Source organism: Biomphalaria glabrata, chromosome 8 (genome assembly GCF_947242115.1).
Source record: "Biomphalaria glabrata chromosome 8, xgBioGlab47.1, whole genome shotgun sequence".
In the NCBI taxonomy this organism is placed as follows: Eukaryota; Metazoa; Mollusca; class Gastropoda; family Planorbidae; genus Biomphalaria; species Biomphalaria glabrata.
The window spans coordinates 32,351,542-32,373,266 of NC_074718.1; the positions used below are offsets into that span (position 1 = coordinate 32,351,542).

The window sequence follows — 21,725 nt, forward strand, 5'->3', positions numbered from 1 at the left end:
TTGATTTCAGGACTATGATGCACCATTTGGGCCCTTGGTTATAAATTGTTTGATAGTTCATACGTTTATTGGCTAAAGATAAAGGAAAGATGGTGTAGTCGTGCTTACATATTAACACTTATTTATTATTATTTTTTTGAAATGTCTACGAGCATCTTATTTTATGTCCCAGACATTAGTCTCCAAGGCCAGACAAGCTTAACATATAGATCATATGGCTCAAGTAATTAAGCTTATCATAATCAATCATTTCAGACATTGTGCAATCTGTTTCATTTTTGTTAAATGTCATACAATACAGAATGTCTTCGTCTGAAACCAGATTGAAATGAAGAGAACTTTTCTAATTTCATAATTTAATCCATAACACAAATTCTTGACAAGATGAAATGGGTTGCCTGTATCAACCAGGAAAACCAATGATTTAGCAGAGTCTAAGTCACTGATTAAAATGTATTACTAGATTAACATGAAATGCGTAGAACGTCATTATTTTCTTGTTTGAAGTAAAGTCTGTAATCTATAAGAGAAAATAAAGAAAAGAACAGAACGGAAAAAAAAATGACTGAGAAAAGAACAAAATCATGTGTGCACCAACCCCCTCAGCACACACACACACATACACACACACACACACATACACACACACTTATTAGTTCAAATGTTTAAATTTAAAACACAAAATGTTGGAGGGGTGGGGGAGCTGAAAGGGAATTTAGATATTTTTTTTTTATCATGACGTCCATTGAATACACTAATAGTACCTACTTATGAGACGTCTAAGCTCAGGTAGTAGCTACTTTAGAGACGTCTAAGCTCAGGGAGTAGCTACTTATGAGACGTCTAAGCTCAAGGAGTAGCTACTTATGAGACATCTAAGCTCAGGAAGAAGCTACTTTTAAGACATCTAAGCTCAGGAAGTAGCTACTTATGAGACATCTAAGCTCAGGGAGTAGCTACTTATGAGACATCTTTGCTCAGGAAGTAGCTACTTATGAGACATCTAAGCTCAGGAAGTAGCTACTTATGAGACATCTAAGCTCAGGGAGTAGCTACTTATGAGACATCTAAGCTCAGGAAGTAGCTACTTATGAGACATCTAAGCTCAGGGAGTAGCTACTTATGAGACATCTAAGCTTAGGAAGTAGCTACTTATAAGACATCTAAGCTAAGGGAGTAGCTACTTATGAGACATCTAAGCTCAGGGAGTAGCTACTTATGAGACATCTAAGCTCAGGGAGTAGCTACTTATGAGACATCTAAGCTCAGGGAGTAGCTACTTATGAGACATCTAAGCTCAGGGAGTAGCTACTTATAAGACATCTAAGCTCAGGAAGTAGCTACTTATGAGACGTCTAAGCTCAGGGAGTAGCTACTTATGAGACATCTAAGCTCAGGAAGTAGCTACTTATGAGACATCTAAGCTCAGGAAGTAGCTACTTATGAGACATCTAAGCTCAGGGAGTAGCTACTTATGAGACATCTAAGCTCAGTGAGTAGCTACTTATGAGACATCTAAGCTCAGGGAGTAGCTACTTATAAGACATCTAAGCTCAGAAAGTAGCTACTTATAAGACATCTAAGCTCAGGAAGTAGCTACTTATGAGACATCTAAGCTCAGGGCGTAGCTACTTATGAGACATCTAAGCTCAGGAAGTAGCCACTTATGAGACATCTAAGCTCAGGAAGTAGCTACTTATGAGACATCTAAGCTCAGGGAGTAGCTACTTATGAGACGTCTAAGCTCAGGAAGTAGCTACTTATGAGACGTCTAAGCTCAGGGAGTAGCTACTTATGAGACGTCTAAGCTCAGGGAGTAGCTACTTATGAGACATCTAAGCTCAGGGAGTAGCTACTTATGAGACATCTAAGCTCAGGGAGTAGCTACTTATGAGACATCTAAGCTCAGGGAGTAGCTACTTATGAGACGTCTAAGCTGAGGGAGTAGCTACTTATGAGACATCTAAGCTCAGGGAGTAGCTACTTATGAGACTTCTAAGCTCAGGAAGTAGCTACTTATGAGAAGTCTAAGCTCAGGAAGTAGCTACTTATGAGACATCTAAGCTCATGGAGTAGCTACTTATGAGACATCTAAGCTAAGGGAGTTGCTACTTATGAGACATCTAAGCTAAGGGAGTAGCTACTTATGAGACATCTAAGCTCAGGAAGTAGCTACTTATAAGAAATCTAAGTTAAGGGAGTAGCTACTTATGAGACATCTAAGCTCAGGAAGTAGCTACTTATAAGACATTTAAGCTCAGGGAGTAGCTACTTATGAGACATCTAAGCTCAGGGAGTAGCTACTTATGAGACATCTAAGCTCAGGGAGTAGCTACTTATAAGACATCTAAGCTCAGGGAGTAGCTACTTTTGAGACATCTAAGCTCAGGGAGTAGCTACTTATGATACGTCTAAGCTCAGGGAGTAGCTACTTATAAGACGTCTAAGCTCAGGAAGTAGCCACTTATGAGACATCTAAGCTCAGGGAGTAGCTACTGATGAGACGTCTAAGCTCAGTGAGTAGCTACTTATGAGACGTCTAAGCTCAGGGAGTAGCTACTTATGAGACATCTAAGCTCAGGGAGTAGCTACTTATGAGACATCTAAGCTCAGTGAGTAGCTACTTATGAGACATCTAAGCTCAGGAAGTAGCTACTTATGAGACATCTAAGCTCAGTGAGTAGCTACTTATGAGACATCTAAGCTCAGGGAGTAGCTACTTATGAGACATCTAAGCTCAGGGAGTAGCTACTTATGAGACATCTAAGCTTAGGAAGTAGCTACTTATGAGACGTCTAAGCTCAGTGAGTAGCTACTTATGAGACATCTAAGCTAAGGGAGTAGCTACTTATGAGACATCTAAGCTCAGTGAGTAGCTACTTATGAGACGTCTAAGCTCAGGAAGTAGCTAATTATGAGACATCTAAGCTCAGGAAGTAGCTACTTATGAGACGTCTAAGCTCAGTGAGTAGCTACTTATGAGACATCTAAGCTCAGGAAGTAGCTAATTATGAGACATCTAAGCTAAGTGAGTAGCTACTTATGAGACGTCTAAGCTCAGTGAGTAGCTACTTATGAGACATCTAAGCTCAGGAAGTAGCTACTTATGAGACATCTAAGCTCAGGAAGTAGCTACTTATGAGACTTCTTAGCTCAGGAAGTAGCTAATTATGAGACATTATAAGCTCAGGGAAATTTACTGAAAAACAACAACACTAAACGGGAGTCGTGATTGAGGCGTGGCTTCTGAACATTGAGCCATCATGATCGTGTCACAAAGAAGATTCTGATTTTAAGCTTTGCCATTTTTTTAAAGACGTCCCGAGTCCACCTTTTCTAGTAATAGGTACCTAACACCAATGGGGCAAACAGACTAGCTTTACATGTTTGTCCCACGGATCGCAAGGGATGGATGGAAACTGTACTTACTTTTTTTCTCAGATTGAAAGAAAGAAAAAAATGTCAATATCTGGCAGTGTGTAGGTAAAAATGTTTTATATGTCCCTTTAGAGCTGAAGATAATCTACTTCCTAGTCCAAACCGCCCGTAGAATGACGGGAGATGGCGGCAGGCAGGTCTTGCACCCGGGACCAACGATAAGTTCGGACGACGGTCCTGCGCAGGTGGGTAGGTGTGTTCAGTGGTTATAGCTCCACTGGCGCGAAGAGGTTCATTGCGCCCGGGGCCACGACTTATAGGGGTCAATACGGGTTGTGTAGGGGAAAATTATGTTGGCTGTAAGAATTTAAATTTTACATTATTTTACTTAATTATATTTCTGGTATATTTATTTTTTTAAAAGTAAAATATTTTCTCTTGTTACTGTATTACTAAATCCATTAAAGGAAGTTAACTCTTAGATTTAGAGTTAAAGTAGAGCTTTTCATTAAACTCTTGACGTGTTGGATTATAATAGCAACAACAACAAAAAGACAAATGTGTTACAAATTTAAAAAAAAAAAAAAATAATAATTAATAAATGTATGTACGACTTTAAACGTGTCAATACAGAATGACCTTCTTGTCTAAATCCAAGAAAAATGAAATCTCAATTTACCACCATTACTTGGAAAGAATTCCGCGGTAGGTTTAAACAAACCGGCTTGAGGGCGGAATAAAAAACAATAAGCATAAGCTCCTTTCCCCCCCCCCCCCCCCAAATAAAAAAAAAACAACATTAATATAGCACACCTTCCTCTGAATGAAATACTAAACTGATGCAAAACATATTCCTCCATTAGACCAAAAACTCTTCAACAATGAAAGGTGATTTATAAATATATCCTTCGAAGCAGAGTACAAGATCACAATAGACTTTCTGCTCACCAGATAAACAACGACCTCAATGAAGGTGCTTCAGAGATATGTGTTTCCAATGACGTTGTTGGTGAACATTCAATCAATACTAATGCACTGTTAGAAGTCTTCCGGACTTTGTGTTTGTTATCCAGACCCCATTAGAACAATGTATGCAGGTTTCCATAATTATGACAAACAATACACATTGAGAATATATACAAATTCAACTGTAAACAACTCTGTACATAACGTTACGTGTTGCTCGGAATCCCAGTATCATGTCTCACTACTAATGACACTGACTTTTCAATGTTTGAGGACCTAGTTCTGTTTTTTTTCCCCATTAGGAACAAGCACTTGGTGAATCGTTTGATTTATGTGTTGGTTTCTTGGAAATGAAGTTTCGCTTAACTTACCGGAGGGGGCCTAACGTCGTATGCCTAAATGCGGTGCCTTGATAGGCTACTGTGTGTGTGTGTGTGTGTGTGTGTGTGGCAGATGGTGGAAGAAGCGTTACCTGATATCAGCGTTCTTTCCAATGTCTCTGTCCGAGGCTGTGACCTTGCCAATGATGTCCCCGACCTTCGCTGTCTCCACCACGCTGAAGGAGTAGTCCTGCTGAGAAAAGACTGGGCTGTTGTCATTCACGTCGGTCACGTTGACATGGACTGTCAGAGTGCCTGGAGAGGAAGCCAACAGCAGTGGTCACAACAACTAAGAATTAAGTTTGCAAAAGTCACTTTTACGAACAGCGGGAAGTTACAAGGTTAGTATGATCCGAGAGGGGGGGGGGTGGGGAGAGAAAAATGTTACAGAAAAAATTTTTACGCAGATTTCAAACCTGGACTTTATCTTCTTATCTTATATTTACAGACATGCCTTAGAACAAAGGAGATTATATACTTGACGGAGAAGAGCTCTTGTAAATATAATAACGACCATAGTATGAAATTAGCTTCATCATTGGAATGGAGTCTAAGTGTTTTATTAGTTATTAATTGCCAATTAAAATGTATGGTTCCTATTTCAATGACGTTATGAGAGCTTAATGTAATACATTTAAATGATTAGACCTAAAGGCTGTCTCTTTAGATTACAGACTCTGAACGCGGTGTCTTTCTGTGAAAGTAACTGGCTGATAGGACAATGTGGAGAAAATTACGAGGTGAAACTGGAATCTACGACAGAATAAGTAGAATTGAAATTTGCTATGAAAATGATTAAAATATCGATCAAAGATTTAAATCAACAGAACCACACCACTTCTAGTAGAGTCATAGAAACATAGTGATAATAGCACATAATAAAATTAACTATATCTATATGAACTTTTTTTAAACACGATCAGTCATTATTCTCATAGTATGTCTAGCATGGGCGTAGCCAGGGGGGGCCCAAACCCCCCCCCCCCCCGAAATGAAATCCCCCCCCCTGGGGGGGGGATCGGAATTTAGTGAATTTTTTGCTTTGATTTTGTTTATTTTAGGTGAGCTTTTAATACTAAACCATCAATTGTCCCAGCACAACCAATTGGGTTTTGAATTTAAAACCCCTTACCAGGGGGTTTTGAGTTTAAAACCCCCTACCAGGGGGGTTCTAGTTTAAAAACCCCTACCAGGGGTTTTGAATTTAAAACCCCCTACTAGGAGTTTTGAGTTTTAAACCCCCTACTTGGGGCTTTTGCATGCAGTTAACCCCCCCCCCCCCCCCCACTCTTCTATAAAACAAAACAAAACAAAAATGCAAACGAAAATCCCCTAATTCCAAGAGCACAGTTAAGGGAGATTTTGATTTTAAAACCCCCTCCAAAATTTACAATAAACCCCCTCTTCAATTTAAAAAAAAGTTAATTACGCACTCAAAATGTTATGAGTGTAGCTAAATGGGTTTTGACTTAGTTTTTAGTTTAAACCCCACTTCAGCGGGGTTTGAAGGTAAAAATACCTCTTTAATAATAAAAACAAAGCAAATTATACACTCAAAATGTTTTGAGTGTAGTCAAAGGGGTTTTTAGTTTAAACTCTCCTCCAGTGGAGTTTGAAGCTAAAAAGTACCTCTTCAATATAAATAAAAGCAAATTACTCACACTAAAATCTATGAACGCAGCCAAAGGGATTTTGAGTTTAACCCCCCCCCCCTCCGCCAGGGGGGTTTGAGGCTAACAAATACATCTTGAGTGTAAGAAAAAAAGGTAATTACGCACTCAAAATGCTATGAGCGTTGCCAAAAGGGGTTTTGAGTTTAAACCCCCATTCAGAGGGGTTTAATGTTAAAAATACCTCTTCAATATAAAAAAAAAAGCAAATTACACACTAAAATTATTTGAGCGTAGCCAATCCAATCGGGGGTTTTGAGTTTAAAACCCTCTTCTACAGATGGCGTTTGTTTAAAGTTTAAAACCCCTCCAGATGGTTTTGAGTTTAAGATCCCCCTACAGAGCATTTTGAGGTGGAAAACCCCCAACAGATGATTTTGACGATAAAACTTCTCTTTTGCATATAAAATCTAAATCAAACTACAGTCACTTAATTCCAAGAGCGTATTCAAGAGTGGTTACACATTTTTACCAGTGGCAGGGCTCCCTTAATAAACTGCAGTGAATAGTCATCTGCCGAAATTGAAAAACACTAAGTGTGGCTCAAGAAAGATGGCTAAGACAGATTTTAGGAGTCAGTTATAGAGATCGGGTCTAAATCAAGGAAATCCTAAGCCGAACTGGGAGTCGACCCTTTAGTAAAATTGTGAGAGAGCGACACATGAGGTTTGCGGGACATGTTCTCCGACAAAATGAATTACGCATAAGAAGAGTTGCAATGATATCCTAGTACAACTTGACGCCACTCATTCATTGAGGTTCTCATGGCAGGTGGGAAGAGGCTTCAGACATTACCAGTGACAGATTTTTATGGAAACAGCTTGACGTCAAATGCTCCGAACGGCGCGGTAGGGTCTAAGTCAGTAAGAATAGCACATTAGGTTTTTGAAATAAAACTTTTTAATAGCATGAAAATGCACTGTAGATACCTCAGAATTTGCATTTTGTTGGCTTTCAATATCAGAAATAGTGCTTGGCGGCGGGGCTTCGCCCCGCGCTGGGGGAGCTCCTAGCGCTCCCCCAGACCCCCTTACTAGTATTGGCGGGGAATCTACAATTTTTCCACTAACTCATGGAAGAACCTATTCTAGGGCACAATAAACGTATTTCCGAAAGAATGAAGGGTTAGAATGCAATAAAGATTATGTACACACACACTCACATAAATACATATAAAAAAAAAATTCGCGGGGGGGAGGGTCGGTGGGGGGGGGGGGAAATCCCCATCCCAAACCCCCCCCCCCCCCCCCCCCCCCCGAAAAAAAAATCCTGGCATGATGTCTAGGAAGACGATACCATAATTTTTTTAATAATAATAATATCACTAAAAAACTGCGTCACGTGATTAAGAGACTTAAAATCGAAATATAAAACATCTTACACATATCAGACAACCAAAAGTACAACTAGGAAGTACTCCATCAATTCATCGCTATATTCATTACATCTGATTTGAAATTCGAAACTAAAGCACATTTATTTATCTACAAAATTACAAAATTATTACAGACAAAAACAACATTGAGAAAATAAAAATAACAGTAACAAGTAGGACAAAAAAATAAGTAAAAACATTTGAATATAACCAGGGGGAAAAAAAGATTGATCAGTATTTTAAAAAAAATCCTGAAAGCTGTAGACAGTCGTTAGGAAGATTGCGAATTTCAAATAAAACAAGATTAGAAAGACAGTTTGTGTGGAAACACAAACTCAAAATCGGCCCCGAAGTGATCCACACTGGCAGGTAAAAAGGCAGGTTTCAATATTTTCAGAAAGAATATCAGAATGAAATTCTGTTGAAGGCAAATGACAGAGAAGAATGGAGAAGGTTGACAGATCTTGTGTGGTGCCCCAACGGTTCAACAGACCAAGAGTAAGGTGAAAATGAAGCTGAAGACGAATGTGAGCCTGGCCTGATTTCATATAATGAATAAAGTTGTTAGTATGACAGAACTTACTTAACTTAGCAATGCATTTGTGAAAAAAATTTTTTGACAACAATCCAAAGTTATTCGCATTCATGGTGCTCTCCATCACATAATAGCCCCATGGGTTTGTTACTATTAATAGTGAATAGTTGTAAAAATGGTGTATTTTTATGAAAAAACTGCTTGCATAGTTGATTTTAAAAATTTAATTTTTCGCTTTCAAAAAAATATAAAAGTAGCCGTTGCATCAGAACTTTGAATGGTCTAAAATATTCTGATAGATTTCCAATATCTTTTCTAGTTTACGAGATCTAAACAGGACGGACGGACGGACCACACACAACTAATAGCGTCTATTTCCCTTTCGGGGGCCGCAATAACATATTCTAGATATAAATAACCATTTATGACCAACACACAGTTATGCCCCTTCAAAGCGTTTATCGATGTGCGGTTGTCTTCCCTGATAAGATCATAATCAGGAAATTGCCAAAGTACAGAGACCTAGATCACACCTACCTGTCATGGGCTGAGGTCCTCCATCAGAAGCGGCAATTAGCAGAACGTAGCGATCCTGTCTCTCCCTGTCCAGGACAGTGTTGACCATCAGGGACAACCTGAACTTATTGTTGAGTGTCCTCTCCACATTGAGCGAGAAACTTCCAGAATAAGACGAAATAATGAGTCAATAAGTAAGGATAACCACAGAACAGACGATGGAAATAGAATACAAAGTCAATGACTACAAGTGCATTAATAACATCTGAAGACTAGGAAATAGTTACAAACATTTTGTTAGTGGGTGTAGTTTTTAATATGAGACAATATCGATACTATACCCTGAAACAATGGACAGTCCAGACACGAAACAAGAAATTTAAGACTCGACAGCAACGCCTAGCAGCAACACAGGACAACAGCAAGCAGACTACAGAATAATTAAGATCCTTCTGATCAGTAGTGTTCGCTATTCCCGCACTTGCCCCCCCCCCCCAGACATCAACGGTCACATGACCCTATCAGACCAACTGTGATGAGATTGTGGGGGCGACTTTATACCTAGTTGTATATGTAATTTTTGTAATTGCTTAAGTCAAAATTTTATTTTACGATAGAACAAAACGGAATGTGAGATAATTTTACTGTTGGCAGTGATGGAAAAAGAAATTAAAATAATAATAATAATAACAAATATTTGTGTATCTATTCTTTAATATTGATAATGTAGTGAGATAATGCTAACATTTGAAAAGCGTAATTTCTATTTGCTCAAGGGAAAAAAAATGAAACGCCTAAATAATTTAATTGCAATGTAATATTTATTATTAACAAAAAAAACGTAGCCTAGAAGATCACAAGTGATAGCTTCTTTTCGGCCCTAAAGGTATCAATATATATAGTCATGAAGAGTTAGCTCAAATATTACACCGTAACCTATAATTCGTAAGTTTTGAAAAATACGTGGAAACAAATATTTACATATTCATATTCATCTAATGCACTCTTCAGCTTCATGATCTGTTTTTGTTACATTACCTATCTCCATTGGGTGTCTATTTGATGTACTAGAGTTGGGCTAACATTTGGTGTACTAGAGTTGGGCTAACATTTGGTGTTTCCAAATCAATATAAAACAACTTAATGAATATTTGGTTTAAAATAGAAGTAAATGGAAAGATACATTTAATTAACAACACTAAAATGTATTGTTCTTTTTAATTTGGTTAACTGTTAATGATGATTTTGATAGTTTAGAAGTTTATTTCACTCAAAGATTGTCCATAAATTTAAAGATTTTTTTTTGTTATTGAATGAATGAGTGATCGATTACATTACTGATGTATCCCAGGGTGTAGGCGTCAAGGTTGCCAGAGAATTATAAACATGTTAGCTTCTGGAAGTTAGGTTTTTTTTTTTGGTAATTTTAGCTTAGAAAATTAAATTATTATATTTAGAAAATACGAGTTATGTTAGTTCTCCGCAAATTCTTCAATGGCCGGCATACAATTGGATATTGTGTCTTCAGATTTAACTTAGGAAATACCTAAACATAATCATACCCAAAGTCATAGTAACAGATGATATGATAAAATATAAGACGAATGATACATATGAACATATACATATGTTGGGTGTGAAGATGTGTCACGAGACGTAGACTTACTCGTTTGTTATAGAGAGCAGAGTGTAATGTTGGATGTGAAGATGTGTCACAAGACGTAGACTTACTCGTTTGTTATAGAGAGCAGAGTGTAATGTTGAATGCCATTCTCTCCTATGTCCCTGTCCACGGCAGAGGGCAGTGGCTTGGTCAGACTATCCGCGTTGTTCTCCTGGATCTCCATCTCAAACTGGTCAACGTCAAAGGACGGCACGTTGTCGTTGATGTCCGTGATGTTGATGGTCACTTCCACCAGCCTCAGGTACGACGTCACGTCCGAGCTGACCGTCACGTCGAACTTCACTTGGCAGACGAGTATGTCTTCGCACACCGTCTCCCGGTCAATGGTGGTCTGGGTGAACAGCGCCCCAGAGCGCCCGTTGATGGAGAACATTTGCCCGTCACGGTTGGAGGAGTCCAGGAACTCGAACTTAAGGGTGTTAAACTCGGTCTGGCTGACCTCCCTGCTGATGGAAGTGGCGCTGGCGATGTTCCCCACGTAGGTACCCGTCTTCTGCTCTTCCTTTAACGGTCCGAGCGTGACCTTGAGAGACTGGGAACTCACCACGGAAAAGTAAACTTGAAGGACGGCTAAAAGGGTCGACAACCCGACAGAACGTTGGTATAAACATACAGGCATGGCTATGGGTTATCGAACTCGATAGAATTGCGTTTTCTTTGTAAACCTTTGGTGATCCGTAGGGAATTCTGGACTATTTGTGGCGGAAATTACATCACCGGAGATCAATATGTGATTGGCTGGACCAAGGCTAGTGCGGACTTACGAGTGTACTAACGTTAGGTCTTAGGAGACGTTGATCTTGTCTGGCTTATCATGATGTCCTTGGCTCTTCCAGAATGTTCTTCTATGCCTGAGAAAGAAATAATATTCAACAATTATAAATAACATTGGAGTGAGGAATGAGAAGAGAGAGGGAGGGAATCGAGAGAGGGAAGGAGGGAGCACAAGAGAGAGTATAGTCAAAGGAATATGTGGTAAGTAATGTTACAATGTTTTCATTTAAAGAAGGAACAAGGACATATGCTTGTTTAATTGGATTCCGAACCGAAGGATTTGGGTTTGAATCTCGGTAAAGACTGGGACTTTGACATTGCTTATTGCGTCTATTTATTTTAATTCTTTTCCCCCGTAATTATGTTTCCACGTTCAGAAAGAATTGTTCATTTTTCAAATTTGTAATTCTACCCTGCTATGATTAAAGTTCAATAACATTGTTGCATGTAATCAGAAAACGTTACTTTTGGTTGAATACATCCGATGGTATTATTTTTGTCTTTTCTTACTTTTTTTTTTTTCATTATTTTTTCTTATATCGCCCTACAATTGTCCATATCCTTTTCTCTTCTTTTTCTATGTTACTCTATTTTGTTGCTTAAACAATTCCGACCGAATCTTTAAAAAAATCGAAATGCGAACGGACAAATATAATTACGGTTAACTTTAATAATTAAAATCCTCAATATCAATGGAACGCTCCTAACTCTATATCCATTTCTACATTACAGTTATTGATCTCTGAACAGGAAGACCAATCTGTCCTCCTTATAGTATTTCTAGATTTCAATTTCTAACTTGCAATACAAAAACAAAAAAAAATAAATAAGAATTAGACAAGAATATTGTTACGTTATTTTGGATACTGTTTTTTATTTTAAAGAAAATTAGTTTTATAATAACGCAGGTTTAATTAACATTATTAAATTATCGAACACAAAAAAAAAGGATCCTATTAATGATAATGGAACAAAAAATTAATGATAATTTGTCAAAGAGATGCAATTTTTTTTTTTAAAGTCTCAATTAGAACAATGTGTGGATGACAGGCGGTTAATGAGTCCCTGTATTCGTCTCATCTTTTTGTTAATCCTCGGTTGAATTGTGGGATGGTTTAAGAGACAACTCGTTTTTAAGCATGTGTAAAATACACCCCACCCCCTTTTTTTCACTTACTTGTTAGTAAACCAGATTTGAATATACAAAAGCAAAAGATTAAGTCACTTAAGACCATATCCCTATATCTGTACAATTAGTTTATGTCAATATGTCTCTTCAACAATCCCTTAGTTTGTTGGGACACCACACAAGACCTGTTGACCACCCTTCTTCATTCCTCTCGGTCTTTCGCATCTCGTTCAATGACAGGCCTGTCCATTCTTTTATTTTGTCTTTCCATCGCTTTCTGTGTCTGCCTCTTCTTCTTTTTCCTGGTACTGTTCCCTGAAAGAAGATCTTTGCGAACCCCCAGGACCTTGTGATATGGCCATAAAGTTTTATTTTTTTCGTTTTTGACAGTTATTAGCAGGCCATCGCCCAATAGCTGTTGTGGTCCTGGTTCTAATCTCTTAGTTTGTGATGCGGTCCTTGTATGCAAAATACTAGTCCTGTGTCATTTTACGTCTCGAGAGACGATCTTTTCCCTTTGCAACTTCTTGTGTGACTAAAGAGGCCAACCCTTGATACACAGCTGCGATCGTTTGTTGGGCATATATAATCACCAGGTGCCGTTGCATTTTCACCCTTCTTTTTGCTTCTGTTGTGTATGGCATCTGCAATCCGTGACCCTTCATTTATGCTCTCTCTCCATGTGGATCTATCCAGTGCCACCTCTGCTCAGCTGCAAGTGTCGATTTCGAAGAGCTTCAAGTCGCGTTTGCATACATCCGTATAACGCAAAATATTATCTCTTTAAAAAAATCTGTATTATGGGGAATTTTTATAAATGGAATATTTTGTATGGCTGAAGTAACAATAAATAAAACAAACCAGGAAGTATTGATTTGAATAAACAAACAAACAAAAACATTATACTCTGTGTGTGCACTCAGTAGAAACTTAGAAACTTGAAACACAAATTAAATTTTGTGATTTAGCTGTAAACACTGATCTTTCAATATAGAAATTTAATTTAATCTATTTTTATTTTTTTTAATCCATTTTTTAAAAAAAACTTGTTCATTAGGTTTCATTATATCGCGCCCACGAGTCTCCTTATCATGTCCTCATCTTTTTCTATGCTTCACTTTTACCTTCACCTATCCCTTAGTCCGCTGAACCGTTGGGGCACCACACAAGATCTGCCAACCGTTTTTCTCCATTCCTCTCTGTCCTTTGCCTTGGATACTATTTCATTCAATGACAGGCCTGTCCATTCTTTGATGTAGTCTTCCCATCGCTTACTCTGTCTTTCTCTTCTTCTTTTTCCTGGTACAGTTCCCTTTAGGAGGGTCTTTTCTGTGCTACAGTATTTTATAGGTTAAAGATTGTAAAAATCAAAATGCAATTAAAAGCAGTATATCTTTACTTAAAATAAATGAGCCAATTTTATAAGTTGGAAGAAAGAAAGATGAGATTTGAATTCGTTTGAGTGGACTCATTTGTTTTCCAAATAAAAGAAAGGAAACAGTGAATCTAAACCCCCGCTATATTGCGGCTCACTTTAAACAGTGGCTAATGCATTGGGAGTCAAAACAAAGGAAAAAAACAAGGTACCGGTGACCATTAGTCAGCCTGTGGTACACAATTCTGTATACTTGCAGAGTATGCGGCACTGTTGATACCAAAACAGAAGTGATGTTAAGATTACGATCCGTTGGCAATCCTTGTCTGAGCTCTATCCAGTAAGGTAGCGCCAAGGGAATCCATCGCAAAGCAAGAGAAGATAAGTTGCGGTAATAGCCATTGCTTTGAATGCCACATGCGAGCCAGCACTTATCCAATGTTTTGTGAGGGTTAGGAAAACACGGGAAAGAGCCTCCCACATCTGACACCAAAAGAATTGTTTTTTAAAAACCTAGACAGAAATAAAACAGATCTTTTGTTGTTGTTGATGTGTTTTTTTTTCCACTGTTCCGTTCTAAATCCTTTTGTAAACTGAGCTGTTTCTGTGCAGGGTTTCTGAATCAGCAAAGACATGCCAAAACGAGACTGGGGGGTGCTCATTTTCTGATTACCTCATTTATTTGTACCTTTGTGTTATGTTGAGACCAGAGACCAGTCTGTCAGCATTGTTACAAAGGTGGCGACTCACATTCAAGCTTGTATGAGAGACAACCTCTCCTCCCCCCCCCCCCCACCTCTCTTCAATTTCCATCTCCGCATGTAAACAATTGACCAGAACTACAATAGCGCACTCACTGAGCATCATGCACTTGTCATTGTCTCGCTCCTCGTACAAGGATGACGAACGTGCTGGAAATACGAACAAATAAAATAAACGTGCAAACTTCCATGCAGGAACAGCCCCCACCCCAAGAGGGGGGGGGGGTCCAATCTTCCCGTACCCCAATACGCTCTCACTAAAAGCGGGGGGTCTGTTGTAACGGACGGGTGTGAATGTTGTTGTCTCTCGAGACGATAAAGCTTTTTGTTGTAGCATGGTACCCGGCATCCTACACTTCCACCCGCGCAACCTCCGCCACTCGTCCCGTTATGACCACCTCTTTATAGCTCCTGCCACGGAGGTCGATAGTTCAAGAGGTTAGACAACCCCAGTGTCTAATTATGATTTCATGTCTTATTGCCCCTTGACAGATTTTTTTGGTTCTCCTTCAGAGTTCGATTCTGTTTTGTTTTTCTTAATTAGGGAAATAGCAGTTATCGTTTGAGTAACTATAGCTAGAAAAAAAAATTACGCTAGGTGTGTGCGTGGTTTGGGGGGGGGGGGAGAGGTGGAAAATGGGAGGGAGTCATATCTCTTTTGACAAAGTGATTGTCTCGGCAGTCGACTGAATATACTGTAAAACCTCAAATACTAGTATTTGACAAGAACCAATGATGTGTCTTTATGTAAAAGTGTCATTTGATCTCCTACAGTTTAAATAGTTCTTTAAAACAGTATCTCTCATGAGAATCTGAAGAACAGAATGTTCGGCTGTAAGTTATAGAAGAGATAGGTGCTTGCAAGACAATGTTTCTTGGTCTCTGACAATGTTATGCGCACCACATCTCTCTCTTTCTTTCTCTGTCTTTGTCTATGTCTCTGTCTGTCTTTCTCTCTCTCTCTAACACTGTCTTGTCTCTCTTGTTCTTTCATTTAAACTCTCTCACGGACACTCTTGCTCTTTCACTCTCTCGCTTTCTCTCTTTTGCTGTCTTTCTTTCTCTATGTCGAAAATATCTCTTTTAATCGCTCTATTTCACTCTATCTCTCTCTCTTGCTTTCTTTTTTTTTCTCTCTTCCTCTCACACTTTACCTTACCTTACCTATCGCTCTCGTCTTTCACCCCCCCCTCTCTCTCTCTCTCTCTCTCTCTTATACGCTTGTTCATTTTACAATACCTCTATTCAATTCGACTTCGTAGAAACCAAAACCTAAAACCTTCAGGGTGGAAAACTAAAAAAAAAAGATTTTCCTAGAACTTTGACAGTTGATGCATATCGTTGGGAAAATAATTACTAGCTCGTTAGCCACACACGGGGGGAAACTCTAGTTTCATGATTGTAATTGTTCAATGTCTAGTTACTCAGGGTTGTCCAACCTTATTTAGCCTGGGGACCATATCTATTATCAATACGCGTGCATCGAGCCGCATAACGACAAAAAAAAAAAAAAATTTCGAATCTAATAAATGCGATCCCCGTGTGTGAAAAAGTTTCAATGGGCCGAATTGTACTGCTTTATGGGTGGGATATAGCCCGCGGACCGTAGTTTGAGAATCACTGGTCTAAAATAAACTAAATTAAAACACAAATCTCTAACACAGAGAGGTGAAATTAACTTTTCTTCAAAACCTCGTCATTTCTGATAATTCGGAGGGAGTGTTGTCAAATGATAGAAGAATGAAAAAAAACATGAAGTAACGTGTGTGTGTGTGTTTGCCTGTCTTGTGTATTTGTGTATGTGTGTAATCAATACCAGAGAGAACGTCACACAATGTAAAGTGTGCAAAGATCCGCCTAAAAATTAATTTCATTACGATTATATCGTTAAATTATTGCCAATCCATTAACTTGATGAGAAAACAAAAAAATGTGGTGGTGATAATGAATGAAACTGTTTTTGTATGGAATAAGCGATAAAACGTTTCAACAAAAGAGAAAAAAGAGCAGAGCTTAGGGGACATTTGAAGGGCAGACATTTGAAACATCATGTGTTGAAGTAAATCTGTCTCACTCTATCTCTCTGACTATCTATTTCTCTCTCTCTCTCTCTCTCTCCCTGTCTCCCTCTCTCTTCATGTCTCCCTATTTCTCTATCTTTCTCTCTGTCTGTCTATTCTGTCTCTCATTCTCTCTATCTCTGTCTCTTCCTCTCTTTCTGACTCTTTCTCTTACTCTAGCTCTCGCCTCCTTGTCCCTATTTGTCCTACGCCTTTGACTCGTCTAGTGAAGCAATATGTGTGTTATTTTCCAGGGCTTTTGAAAGAGAAGATGTTATCCTTTCAAGCCATCACTAAATGAAGCTGATGATGGTGATGAATATGGTTTGAAACTTGTAGTAGAATACTCCTATCTTTTAGTAGAATACTTCAATCTTTGTGGTAGAATACTTCTATCTTGTTGTAGAATACTCAAATCTTGTTAAAGAATACCTCTATATTGTGGTAGAATACTCCTATCTTTTAGTAGAATACTTCTATCTTGTGGTAGAATACTCCTATTTTGTGGTAGAATACTCATATCTTGTTGAAGAATACTGTTATCTTGTAGAATACTCCTATCTTATGGTAGAATACTCTTGTTGTAGAATACTCCTATCTTTTAGTAGAATACTTCTATCTTATTGTAGACTACTCCTATCTTATGGTAGAATATTCCTATCTTATGGTAGAATACTCCTATCTTGTTGTATTGATCTACACAAAGAACTTTTCAACACTCTGTCCAAAGGAAAACAAGAGCCCTACGTCAATTTTGTAACTGAGGATGAAGTGACCTTGTTATTTAAAAGAGTAGACCTAACAAAAGCTTCTGGACCAGACAAAATTAGTGGCAAGCTGATCAAGCTATGTGCGGAGCAAATTTCTTCTATCTTCTGTCATATCTTTAACCAGTCATTGCAAACGTGCGTAATTCCAAACATCTGGAAAACTTCAGAAATCATACCAGTGCCTAAGAAACCAAAAATAGATTGCTTAAATGATTTCCGCCCAGTAGCACTAACACCTATTGTTATGAAATGTTTTGAAAAATATATGCTTAAACAACTTGTAGCAAACGTCAATAACAGCCTAGACCCTCACCAATTTGCATACAAAGCAGCTAGAGGAACTGAGGATGCCATTCTATTGCTTTTGGACCATCTTTATAAGCATCTCGATATACCCAAAACCTACGCACGAGTCCTCTTCGTAGATTTCTCCTCGGCTTTCAATACCATACAGCCACATCTAATGATAAACAAACTGAGTAATTAAATGTAAGCCCTTACTTACAAGCATGGGTTCTAAACTTTTTAACCCCACGGCCCCAGCATGTTAAAGTCAACAACACCAAATCGTCAACTCGAGTACTATGTACGGGTGCTCCACAAGGTTGTGTACTTTCTCCTGTACTATACACTCTTTACACTAATGACATAAGAAGCATCTATGACTCAGTTAAACTCATTAAATTCGCTGATGATACTGCCATAGTCGGTCTTATTTCAGGAGACGAAACTCAGTATCGAAGCTCGATAGAAGAGTTTACAAACTGGTGCACCGACAACTTTCTAGAACTGAATGTAACAAAAACTAAAGAACTTATAATAGACTTTAGAAAGAAAAAACAAACTATACGTGAACTGCAAATAAACACTACATCTATAGAACAAGTAAAGGCATATAAATATCTAGGCGTTATCATCAACAACAAGCTTTCATGGGAAGACCACCTTGGAACTCTGACAAAGAAAACAGCCCAGCGACTCTTTTTTCTATACAAACTCAACAGTTTTAAATTAAACAAGAAGATCCTTGAGACATTTTACGGCGCAACTGTACAAAATCTGCTAACATACGGAATAAGTTGTTGGCAAGGCAACGCCTCATCTAAACTGTTGCAACGTCTAGAAAACATCATTAAAAAAGCATCAAAAATTACACTCACAACATTACCACATTTAAAGGAACTTTTTGAACAAACGTGCCTAAGAAAAATCGAAAAAATCTTGGAAGACAACGGCCACCCGCTCCATCAGAACTACGCCAGGTCGTCGCGAAGTGGGCGACTGCTGTCAATCAAAACAAGAACGGAGCGGTACAAAAACTCGTTCGTACCTCACTCGGTCAGACTCTATCACCGCCACTCATTGATCAGGGAACATGGAATGCACCAAGATACCTGTGTGTAGTCGCTGAATGAACTCTTTACGTTGTGTCTGTTGTATTTATGTGTATGTTTCTGTTGTGTTGTCTTTATATGAGAAACGAGTCCTTGTAATCACAACAAATTTCCGTAAGGATCAATAAAGCAGTCTTAGTCTTAGTCTTAGTCTTAGTCTTATTATACTCTTATCATATACTTCTATCTCCTTTTTTTTTCTTATTCGTGGATAATTGCTTAATCGTTTAAAATATTCTATTTTTTTTTAATAAACGAGAGCCGAGCTAATACATTACTGTCTAGCAAACATCATTTTAGTTATTGGAATCACACATCTTATATTCAGGAAAGCAGGAGCCCTTCACCTGTTGTCAGTTAACGACTAGCGGTCAAAATGATTTCCCTGTTGTCCAGCCTGGCTTTGTGAGTGTTGGTTGAAACATACGAGTAGAAACTCTTCACCAAAGAGTTGTTCACAAAATGTAGACATGAAGAGATTGTATTGTCACTCTCCATCCATCGAATACATGATCAGTAAATTACATCCGTTTTGCTGGGGTCAAAGCTCCTATAGCCACCACCGGGTGGTCCCTACCGCTGCGAGGTCGGATGTCGAGTCCCATAAAGGAGTTTTCTATTTCCCTACAATGTATCGACACTAACCGTGAGAATGCCGCCACCACATCCTGTGATGCCCACGATGAGAGAGAGAGAGATAGATAGATAGATAGATAGATAGATAGATAGATAGATAGATAGATAGATAGATAGATACAATTTCCTCAAATTTTTATGATTCTGTTTAGTTTTTTACTTTTTTTTCTTATTTTTACGGCTGGCAAAAAAAGTGATGAAGAAGTGTGTACGCTTGTAACATACTCTGAACAAATAAATACATCTTGGATTTAAGACAGTGCGTCTACCTTTTGAACTAAAATATGAATGTTAAATAGTGTTGTTTTTTTAAAGAAAAGTGAGATTAAATTTAACATAACTCTTGTTGCTTTCTTCTAAACTTTAGCCTTTAGATAGAAGTATTTTAAGTCATAACTGGATCGTAGTTAACGCTTTCGAACAAAAAAGTGGGTCTCCACAACAATCCTGCCCGAGACCTCCTCCTACATAAATACGGCCAAGTATGTATATACAGGACCTATAGATATATATGGACTGAAGCGGTTTAAAAAAAAAAAAGAATACCCTAAGTCTAAAAAAAATGACATAAAACTTTTTTTTAAATTTCCAATCCTTTTACCAAGACTCTCCGGAGCTTTTTTAAAAACATGGAGACGGTAGACAATCTATGAAACGCAACCAACAATTAGATGAGATGGCCTCGTAGCAAGGGGGAAGTAATGACATCTCATGACATCACTCGTAGCAAGGGGGAAGTAATGGCATCTAATGACATCACTCATCGCAAGGGGGAAGTAATGGCATCTCATGACATCACTCGTAGCAAGGGGGAAGTAATGGCATCTAATGACATCACTCGTAGCAAGGGGGAAGTAATGACATCTCATGACATCACTCGTAGCAAGGGGGAAGTAATGGCATCTCATGACATCACTCATAGCAAGGGGGAAGTAATGACATCTCATGACATCACTCGTAGCAAGGGGGAAGTAATGACATCTCATGACATCACTCGTAGCAAGGGGGAAGTAATGGCATCTAATGACATCACTCATCGCAAGGGGGAAGTAATGACATCTCATGACATCAATCGTAGCAAGGGGGAAGTAATGGCATCTCATGACATCACTCATCGCAAGGGGGAAGTAATGGCATCTCATGACATCACTCATCGCAAGGGGGAAGTAATGGCATCTCATGACATCACTCATCGCAAGGGGGAAGTAATGGCATCTCATGACATCACTCGTAGCAAGGGGGAAGTAATGGCATCTAATGACATCACTCATAGCAAGGGGGAAGTAATGGCATCTCATGACATCACTCATAGCAAGGGGGAAGTAATGGCATCTCATGACATCACTCATAGCAAGGGGGAAGTAATGACATCTCATGACATCACTCGTAGCAAGGGGGAAGTAATGACATCTCATGACATCACTCATAGCAAGGGGAAAGTAATGACATCTCATGACATCACTAGGAACATAAGGAAAGAAAGAAAACATGAAATATGGTGCGTGCGTGTGTGTGTGTGTTACTTTGTGTATTGGTGAGATGGGGAATGGGGAATAGGATGACTTGTTACATAAAAATGGGAGTGGGGTGGTAGGCACATGTTACAACTGCAACAGATACCCTGGTCGGCCATTGCCTGGTTATCAGGTCACGTGACCACCGAGCAGACGACAGGAACAAAAAAAAGAGATCGATACCAGAGAGCAGTCAGGAAACTCGACCTTGTAATGGGCGGTAACTGTTGAAAGAGACAAGGCGAACAAAACTGGTTGGGTCACAAAAGAAAAAAAAAAGGAGGGGGTGGGGAGTTTATTTGATGGACAAAGTTATTGTGTAAGTGTGAAATGGTGTAGGGTGTGGTATGGAGGGCTGAGCTTTTTTCTTCGAATGTCTGATCAAATCATGCATCGGTCGAAAAAGAAAAAGGTTTTAAAGAGAACATTAAGGCTAGCCATAATGGCCTGTTCCGTCTGCTGAGATAATGGACAATTAAAACCTAGAAAGTAGATGCACAAAGGTGAAAGAAGTGGTTTGTAATAATTAGGAGTTGTGTTGTTTTTTTCTACCAGTCCCCGCTATTCCCTTTCCACACACACAGACATGTATAAAGACAATCTCACAAAATAAAGAAAAACAAACGTACAATGTCGTGGGGAGGTAGACCTACAATAAAAATACAATGTCCGTTATTTTCATTGCATAATTTTTTTTTCAACTGTCGTTTGAGTCTACCAAACAAAATTCATAGTTTCTTTTTAAATCCATTTATTTTTGCTTTCGATCTAGACCTTGGCCTAACAATTGAACTAAACATTTTTGTTT

General features: G+C 38.6%; 1 protein-coding gene across 1 annotated transcript in view; it reads right to left on the minus strand.

Moving 5' to 3' along the window:
- Positions 1 to 21,725, minus strand: part of LOC106067329 (protocadherin gamma-A10-like) — a 183,515-nt gene that overhangs the window by 105,074 nt on the left and 56,716 nt on the right. The window contains exons 2-4 of the mRNA XM_056037858.1: positions 10,552 to 11,355; positions 8,842 to 8,981; positions 4,817 to 4,979 (exon numbers count right to left, since the gene is read on the minus strand). Of these exons, the coding sequence (XP_055893833.1) occupies positions 4,817 to 4,979; positions 8,842 to 8,981; positions 10,552 to 11,123 (875 nt within the window). The 5' untranslated portion in view covers positions 11,124 to 11,355. The remainder of the gene's footprint in view (positions 1 to 4,816; positions 4,980 to 8,841; positions 8,982 to 10,551; positions 11,356 to 21,725) is intronic.